Source organism: Strix aluco, chromosome 1 (assembly GCF_031877795.1).
Source record: "Strix aluco isolate bStrAlu1 chromosome 1, bStrAlu1.hap1, whole genome shotgun sequence".
NCBI lineage: Eukaryota > Metazoa > Chordata > Aves > Strigiformes > Strigidae > Strix > Strix aluco.
Window position 1 is genome coordinate 119,911,227 of NC_133931.1, and position 9,379 is coordinate 119,920,605.

At 37.2% G+C, this 9,379-nt stretch overlaps 1 protein-coding gene across 14 annotated transcripts in view; it reads left to right on the top strand.

Moving 5' to 3' along the window:
• Positions 1–9,059, top strand: part of ARHGAP12 (Rho GTPase activating protein 12) — an 81,206-nt gene extending 72,147 nt beyond the window's left edge. For 12 of the 14 annotated variants that reach the window (XM_074832837.1, XM_074832870.1, XM_074832878.1 and 9 more), the window contains 5 exons: positions 2,484–2,582; positions 4,713–4,790; positions 5,634–5,768; positions 6,053–6,155; positions 6,578–9,059. In XM_074832837.1, coding sequence (XP_074688938.1) covers positions 2,484–2,582; positions 4,713–4,790; positions 5,634–5,768; positions 6,053–6,155; positions 6,578–6,752 — 590 coding nt within the window. In that variant the 3' untranslated portion in view covers positions 6,753–9,059. The other 2 variants (XR_012624174.1, XM_074832856.1) reach the window with 2 other exon arrangements.
• Positions 9,060–9,379: the final 320 nt, after the last annotated feature.

Consider the following 9,379-nt stretch of genomic DNA (forward strand, 5'->3'; position numbering starts at 1 on the left):
CATGTGCTCATCTGTTTCATAAGGGTGTTTTAGTCTGAGTGGAACCAGACAATTGTGCCATCTCATAAGAAATTAAATATTTAGGCAAACCAGGATGAGGCTAAAGGAATCTGAACTTAAACATCTTTTTACCCCTACCTTTTTTGAATGTATACTTTTTTTAATTGTTTCACAAACAATGAGTCTTACAGATATTCTTGAATCAAATTTATGAAAGAATTGATTTCCATTTGTCACACTTGTAGAAACTTTGAGAGAACAGTATTTGCACAGGTTTAAGTTAATGTGTTTGTGTAAATTATTGACTTGGTACTCACTGTAAATCTTTATTTATTTGTATGCTTTAGCAGGACTTGTAGGTGGTGCTCTACTAGGGTCAAAATAGCATATGGGTAGGCAAATATCAGACCAAATCCTACTGTGATTTGCCTAACTACATACTTTAACAGCTGTGCTTCTGTTGCATGTGGCGTTTGATATATTTGTGTATCTGCAAATATAATTTAACTGTAAATTATGGAATTTTTGTTTGGGATGAGAAGCCATTATTCCCAGACTTTGACGTTTTGCTCTGCTTTACAGCTTAGTATTCATGTCATGGCTCAGTGACGTAACTTCTGACGTTAGCAACAGTGAACACTAAGCCAAGTTTAATTTGTACACATGCGTGCTGATGATTGGATTTTTAATAAAGACGTTAAGGAATGAAGAGTTTGTTTTTATTTAAAAGCATGGTGTAAATTTTAAAAGTTGGATCTGCGCTGTACAGTTTTACATTTACTGTATGAATGAAAAACACAGAAGTCTTTATGTAAAAGCCCAGTGTACTTTTGTGGCTGCTACAGAACAAGCTTAGTAAATGGAAAACTTGGCAAACCCAGTATGAGCAGAAAAAATAATGAAAAGTTCTAGAAAAAAAACCCAACACTTGAAACAGCATGCACTAAGCAGAGAAGTAACTGTGCTACGTGGAAAAACAAAATTACAAAATTTACTTTAAAATGAGAGGGAAAAAATGATTTCTGTATATGTGGAAATTATTAAAAGTCAGAGGCAATTGTAGCAAATCAGTTTGTTACTTGCTAGAATTTTCTTGTGCTACCTAATCTGCATTGCTTTACCTGCTACAGCTGCATGCTAGCCTGGCTTTCTACTGTGTGGGCTTTCTCAATCCCTTGCTACTGATTCTGCTTGTACAGCTGGCTGCGTGAGTAGCAGCAGCAGGACTGAGGTGTTGTGTATCACCGGCCTTATACGCATACAGCTAATAATACCACTATATGCCAGTTTTCATACTATACAATTGGTTTGGTGTGCTGTTGGATTTCCCAAAGCAGTAGTCAGATGCAAGTGTTGTTAATTACTAAACACGAAAAATGGGCTAGATGCTATGCATGATGTAAAGGCAAGAGCAGCTTCTCTCTTGCATAAGCTCTGAAGTAAGATCTACTAGATACCATGAAGATGGCCAACTACCTTATTTAACAGATTAAAAAAAACCAAACCAAAACTTTCTTCCCTTTAAGACTGTAAGCTTTGCTTCTCTATCTCAGGACCCTATTTCAGTCTCATGCATCTGAACAGGGGAGGCCATCTATTATTTGGGCGTCTTTGATGAAGACCATAGAAATGGGTCAGAGATTTTGCTGATAACATAATTGGAACAAGAAGAGTTAACGTGTTCCTGAAATACACTGAGACACTGCAAGAATCTGTTCTCTACCTGCCCAAGCTCATTTTTGTTTTTGTTCCAGTTTATGATAGAAAACATTCCCCCTGGATTGTGTAGTTTTGAAATGACTCAAAATTACCTTTGCCCGTAAATACCTGTATTTAGATTTCAACCTTGCAGCCAGGTTGCATATGCATAGTCATACTTGCATCCATTCAAAGCTCTGTGATGTCAAGGTCTGTCATTTACAATTCCATGTCAGAACTTAAAAGTGTTAGAAGTTAAAGACTCTACATTAAAGTAAATTAATATGTAATGCTGGGTTAAACAGCAGGTGCAATGAACAATGAAATTTTACAGCATTTTTTCTGCAAGCAATGCCATTTTTCCCCCCCAAGCAATGCCACTTTGCATAAAGTTTATTATCTCTGTTCAGAATTGTAACAAAGATTGCAGTAAATGTATTTTGAACTTGGAACAGAAATGGAGTGTAATGGGACATTTGAATCCATTAAATTTCTGACTATATGGCTCTTACAAGTATCTCCTGATGGATTAAAATTATATCAGTAGCAAAAGTTCCTTATTCAGAGACTCATGTTTGTATAACTGCTGACACTCTTTCTTACTGGGAGCCTTTTCTTGCTGGGAGCTGCTGAGAGCTCTTTTCAAAACTTCTCTATTTTCACTCTAATACTGCAACAATTGTATCCAGTAGTCTTTGCCCTTTGTAGAGGTTTGTTTTAACCTGAACTAGTTCTGTCACTTGAGTCCTGTTCCACTGTAAATCAGTCTCTTTACTTGGTTCCAGATCAAGTGTTTGGTTCCAATCTCACCAGCTTGTGTCAAAGAGAAAACAGCACGGTGCCAAAGTTCGTGAAGCTGTGCATTGAGCATGTTGAGGAACATGGTATGGTTGAAGTTTTTTGTTTCCGAATCTCTCTTGCTCACCACACTATCTAATTTTGAACATGTTAATCCTTAAAATGCTGTAGATTTATTTTGGGAAATTAATCTGAAACTTGTATCTGCAGTTGGCAATGAGTTTTTAAGAGTGGGGGGGTAGGTGGGATGCAAAATGGGGAGAGGGGAGGAAATCCTGTATCTGAGAAAATTGATCTGCTTCAGTATATTTCAAGCTGAGGAGAAGGCAGGACAGCCTCCTGGCAGCAAGGCTCTAAGGAAAGAGGGATTACAAGAAGTAATAGAAGAGCTCAGCCCATCAAGTTTTTTTTCAGATGAAAAGAGAGACTGTCAAAACGCAACCATTCATTTTTGGAAGGTTTACACGTGCTAACAATCAGTTATATTAAAACTTCCTTGAAACAAACTTCTAGGAAAAGATTGTGTTCCTGCTCTGTATATGCATTGACTACCAGAAGACAAGTCTATCGGTTTGATGCCCTTCAGCCAGTTACACTGATTGCTATGTGAAGTTTTGTGCAATTCTGGAGATATCAGTGTCCACATATTGACTCTTTTTTTTTTTTCTTTCTCTGCTTTCATTGCAAATAAGTCTCTCCTATGTAATAACTGAGAAAATTATATGTTCGAAAGCTACATGCTACATTCTGGGTTGTCTGATGTAAAGGACATCTTCACATTTTTGTTGAAAGTGTGTTGGTTGTGACTCCTGACTTGGCTGTAGTCTGTGCTGGTTTTCTTGCTTGTTTCTTGCTGTTGTCATTGCCCTATCTCTTGGAAAAGATGACTGAGAGGGGATTATGGAATCTCCATAATCATCATTCAGATATCTACCAGTCTGTTAATCTGAGAACATTCTCTTGAGAATCAGGGTAAGTGTTACAGGGGAATGTTACATGTGAATTTTAAGGCATCTTCCATGGGAACTTCATTTAGGATTTTGCTGCAGCCTGTAGTCCTCTTTCTTAATGCTGCTATTTTATGGCCTGGGAGGGGAAAAATAACTGCTTCCATTGCCTTGCCCCAGTTTGCCAAACTGTCACCTTACTTGTAACAGCAGGCTTTATTCCGTTTGAGATCTGCAATTTATGAGAAAGGGGTTATTTTGCTTTGTTCTTTTTTTTTTATTTCTTTTTTATTTTAAAGGCAAGACTGCAGTGAAGATAGTGGTGAAGTTTTCCTTTTTTAAATACCTGAGGGGAAGCTGACAGAAATGAACAGCTTTTTTTTTTCCCCACTTCTCCAACTCTTCTTCCTACTGCCAGTATACTTCAAATCAGTTCTTTCTGTAAAGGAATGACTAGTGGATTATGGGGAAAAGGGATATGTCAGATGGTGCTGGTAACAGTGCTGTGTTGCATCAGACAACTCCTTGAGGAGCTACAGGGACTTGCAGGTATTCTGGCAACACTCACACTCTCAGTGGCACTGACTCACATGCTGCATTCAAGTGACATTTCAATAAATTCTTTACCTCCTAATCACTTCTGAGTAACTGCAGTAGCAACCACAGAGGCACAGTTTTCTTCTTTTCTGGTTGTGTGTGCAATACTGTAAAGGCAAGGGCTACCCGTCTTAGTCTTGTAGGCTGTTGGGTAGCGATGAGTGTGCATGCACATCATTCCTTCTATATGCAAACCTGGTCGCTTGACAACTTTGAGATGCTCTCTATGCATGACTTGATTTGATTTTTCTTTAACCATACATTAAAAAATTGAACATCCACAAAATACTTGGTTCTTGCATGTTGGACTCTCATATATTCCCTGCCCACCACCACCAAGAGCATCTTAAATGAGACACCTAGTCTCATTGAGGAAACTTGAACCTGTTGCCTCATTACTACTGTTTTGCTGTGTAAGAAGTTTTAGAGATTACTTTGAGCTTGGTGCTACCAAACTGTGTCAGCAAACTAAACCTCCTGGTATGCCCTGCCCATCAAAAAAGCTAGTTTAACTTTTTTTCCTTTTGTTTTTATTGAACCAAGTGTTCTTTGTTACAAGGTGGGTTTCTTTTGGTTTGAATTTTGCTGAGTAGACCTATAAAGAAGCAACCTAATGATTTCAGAATTCATACACGTGTAAGGTATTAAAATGGATTTATCCCTTTGTTTTAGGATTAGATGTTGATGGCTTATATCGAGTTAGTGGCAATCTTGCAGTGATACAGAAGCTAAGATTTGCAGTCAATCATGGTAAGCTTCCTTCAACTATATTGCAATTGCATATTTTCAGACTGTTGAAGTTCAGAAAGCTCAGAAAAAAATTTTCTTAATGTATAACTGCAGTTGTTCATGAGAAATGATTGTCATTCTTGAAAGTAAAATTACTTCAGGATTGCAGAATTTAAGTGTGTAATACACAGCATTTGAAAAACGTATCATCCTGGAGGTTTGGTCTTATGTGGAGCATAGAGGCATTGCTAGAACATAATTCTAAAGAAAGGTTGCAATAGAATTGCAGGGCGGGGGTGATTTCAAGCAAAATAACTTAATACCTAATGGAAAAACAGAAGGCATATTAAGTTTCCACTAGCACTAAAATTGTACGTTAATGCTTTTCAGTGAGATTTGCTATTGCCTTTTAGTATGGGGGTGCTTAGCTCCCCTTTGCCATGCATAGGGTGTATAATACCCTTTAATGTGGCTATATCTTGGTGTTTTGTTCAGTGGGAATTGAAGGGCAGCTTGCAACTTGGAAGAGGACAATAGCCCATCTACAGTTCTGACCTCTCATTTCCTGACTGACAGGGTCTAACAGTAAACTGTGTTATGTCAGCAGTTCCTATTCCCCTTGTGTGTAGAGGAGCTGCATGTAGTGCAGTAGGCCGAGTTTGGCCATCTCTCTCTGTAGTGGTTGAGTTTCTGTATCCCCTTTTACACTGCTGCAGCTCTGTATCCCAGCAGAGAATGGGCTGAAGCGAAGTAAGTCTTCACTGCTTTAAAAGCACTAAGTACAGAAGAGTAGTTAAGTTTATTTTTTAAAAATGGCTTTTTGTAGTTAATTTAACATTAATTATTAATTTTTTTCTCTCTCAGATGAGAAACTAGACTTGAATGACAGTAAATGGGAAGATATACATGTCATCACAGGAGCTCTAAAGATGTTTTTCAGAGAATTGCCAGAGCCGCTGTTCACTTATAATCACTTCAACGACTTTGTCAATGCAATTAGTAAGTCAGGAAAACATGCGTGTGCATTTTTAATAAGTTTTTCTCAATATGTACAATTCACTTAATATTCATTTTACTGTCCAAAATAATTTTGGTTGTGAATGTCTGCAAGGCTTTCCGGAACTTGTCTGTCGGTAATGGACGGTCCGGCCAGGAGGTGGCAGTATTTTATCTCATATTAGCACTGCAAAACGTTCTCATTTATTCCCATTCCCTGTTAAATTTTATGCTAAAGTTTAAACAAAAATACCGAATTCTTGTTTCTACACCTCATCCTTTTGCAGAACAAGAACCAAGGCAGCGTGTCCATGCTGTTAAAGATTTAATCAAACAGTTGCCAAAACCAAATCAGGACACTATGCAGGTACTCTTTAGACACCTGAAGAGGTAAGTAGCAGATAGAAGGGAAAAGCTTTGTATTGCTGATCCTCCCTTGAAGCTAAATAATCCAATTAAAAGTATTAAGTGACTGTTTCCACTGCATTTTTCTTGTCTGTATTGGCCTTGGTGAAAACGATATATCAATCTGTATTTATACAGGCTTGCAGAGCACCAAACATACTTTAGACAGTATATGTCATAGTTGTGAGGTTTACTGCCAAGTCCTTATGTTTGAGGGACTGAGAGAGGATCAGGAATAGCATTTCAAAACAAAACTTTCCTGTAGAGAGGGGAATCACAGCAGCTGTATGTCTTAATAGCAAGACTACTCAAATAATCTGAATAGTCTTTGGACTCTTTTTTTCCTGTCATCCTAGTACTCTAACACTGGTAAGTCTCTTTTTGTGTATTTTTTTTTTCTCTTTCAGAGTTGTAGAAAATGGAGAAAAGAACCGAATGACCTATCAAAGTGTAGCAATAGTTTTTGGTCCAACCTTGTTAAAACCAGAAAAAGAGACTGGTAACATAGCAGTCCACACAGTATACCAGAATCAGATTGTAGAATTAATTCTACTGGAATTGAATTCCATCTTTGGACGCTGACGTTTTTCTTGGAGTAGAAACTGGAAGTGATGGGTTAGCAGCAGTACTCCATCAGAAGGAAAGTCTCTTGCTGTACATGATGTATTATGTCTGTGGACCAAGCAGCAACTTGTTTTTTGCACTTTTGGGGAGAGGAGAAATGTTTGACCACTTTAATGCGGATTAAAGACAACACTTTGGATTTCTTTGAAAAGTTCAATGTTAAAAGTGAATTGAACAGTTTATAGTTTGCCTTTTTTAAAGTAGCATTGGGAAAATGTAATATAGGTTCATACACTGGATTTCTTGGAGAGTAAAGCTATTAATCTCAAACTGGATAATCTGGAATTTAATCTTAAATTTCATCCACTTGATAGGGAAAAGTCCTACCAACTGGTATGAAAAAATTCAGTGAAGTTACATCTTAAGCTTGTGTATTACAACCTACTCAGATCTGTATGACACTTTTCCAAGGGGTTTCTGCATGCAGTGCTGTCTTAAACTTGTGCTAACAGTTTGGTTTAGTTAATTCAAATTTAATTCCTCACTTGATATCTGCTGTCCTTTTTCCTTTTTTCCCCCCTTTTTCTTTTTTTTTTCTTCCTTTTTTTTTCCCCAGCAACCTTTCTGGAACTTCTTAGTTGCTTTATAGAACAGCACACTATTTCAAACACTGAACTTGTAAGGATATCCAGCAATGGATATTTGTCTTGTGGCATAATAGAAGTCATATTTAATAAACATGTTCATTTTTTTCAGGGTATTTCCTGAGCTAAGTTTTGTGTTATACTGATTTAAAGGTAAAACCCTAAGTAAATACCAACTGTAACACTGTATGGAGTTCTTCGTATAATGCTGTGGTAGTGGAAGTTTCTTGATGTAAATACAGGCTGTTCTTTTGATTATTGTATATAATTCGGTTCCTGTATAGTTTAAGAACACTTTAGTCACACATTTCTAATCATGGGTAGATTAGCTACAGTAGCATAATGTTTCCAGTGGATGTCTGGGTTTCAGCAGGGAAACAAGTTATGGGGAGGGAGGGGGGACCTAACTGTGTGCACTTTTAGATGTTAATTACATTTGCAGACAAATAGCTGTAATGCAAATGGTACTGGAGAAATACTGAGTGTGCTTGCTAAATTGTTAATGCACTACAAGAGGAGCCTTTTAGGTTATTTAATATGTACAGGATACATTAGAAAAATGTATTATGAATTCTAACATCTACAAATAGTGAAACTCATGTTTTGATAGATAGATGTTTGATGGAATCCATGATGCTAAATTTAAGATCTTCTTTTTACATTAATGTAGAATAATTTGTAAAATTGGTTTTGAAAGATTTTGTTACAGGGAGCATGGTCTGCTGAAGATTTTTTAAATGTATTTTTCTAGACTAACTGCTGTATCTGACATATTTGTTATGTCTAACCTGAATAAAGAAAACTGTTAGTTCTTTTCAGAGTTTGCCATTCCCACTTCAGACAACATGAGCCCCCTTTAAACAGTAAGACTGATGTATCTTACTGCTTAGCACAGATACTACTTGTGGCAAAGAGTTGTCATACTGGATTAAAAGATGAATGCTTACTTTATAACCTGACAATTTTAGGAACTTCCCTGTCCCTTTAACAACTTAAATTCTAACATAAGGTTCAGAGAGGGCAGAAGTAAATTATGGATATAAATTTGCAGTCTTTAAAACATATCCGAACTTAACCTACTGTACAGAAAGCAGGTACACTGGGGAAATAATTGTATTTCGCCTTTGATCTGTTGTACACCTTTCACAACACAGTTCTGGCTTACAGCAAAGGGGATGTGTGGTGAAGTACTGAGGTGTAATCAGATGAATGGTACGAGAATTTCATGAGCATAGAGCTTGCATGAAAAGTCTTTGGAGATAAGAGAGAAGATGAGTTACCTTGTGGCTTTCTCACTGTCTTCTTGTGGTAATGGTGAAGTCTTGTGGTTTGTTGTAAAGCGACCTGGGTGAGAATTGTGAAAGCTTCATCTCTGTGTTGTTGTCAGCCTCCTGGTAGGCTGTCAAACTGGAGCAGTGCCGAGTGGCAGGTGTGCCCCAAGCTACTAGACCATATCAACAAAGTTGAAATCTGTTGCTGTAGATTATTCAAATCCCAACTTCAGCTGTAACATAAAAAAGAATTCCCACCACTAAAGGAGAGGGCTTATCCACAGGTCACCTTTTCTGTACAAGTGTTACGTTTTTTCAAAGAAAGAATACCTTTTTAAAACAAATTGATAATGAGGATGTCACACTTTTCCTTGTATTCCCCCCAAATAAAGCATTTTGTTATTACAATATCTAGTATTGTTTTGTGCAATGAAGTTGTCATATGTTTTAATGTTCTTATTTTTAGTTTGGGGAGGGGAGAGTATTCTTTTAAAAAGAGGTGTAGCTAAACATTTGAAACATTTGGGAAGAGGAGGCCATCCAAGCTGATGGTGTGCTTGTTGTGACCAACTTGAAACTGTTTATGTCAGCACATTGGGTTTCTTGACTACTTGAAATACCTTGTCTTGGTCCTGCAGTTAGCTTTAATTTAAAAAATCAAAAACAGATTTTTGCAGAAACACAGCAGGGGAAAGCAATTTGTATTAGATGAAACATAATTAAGTTTATA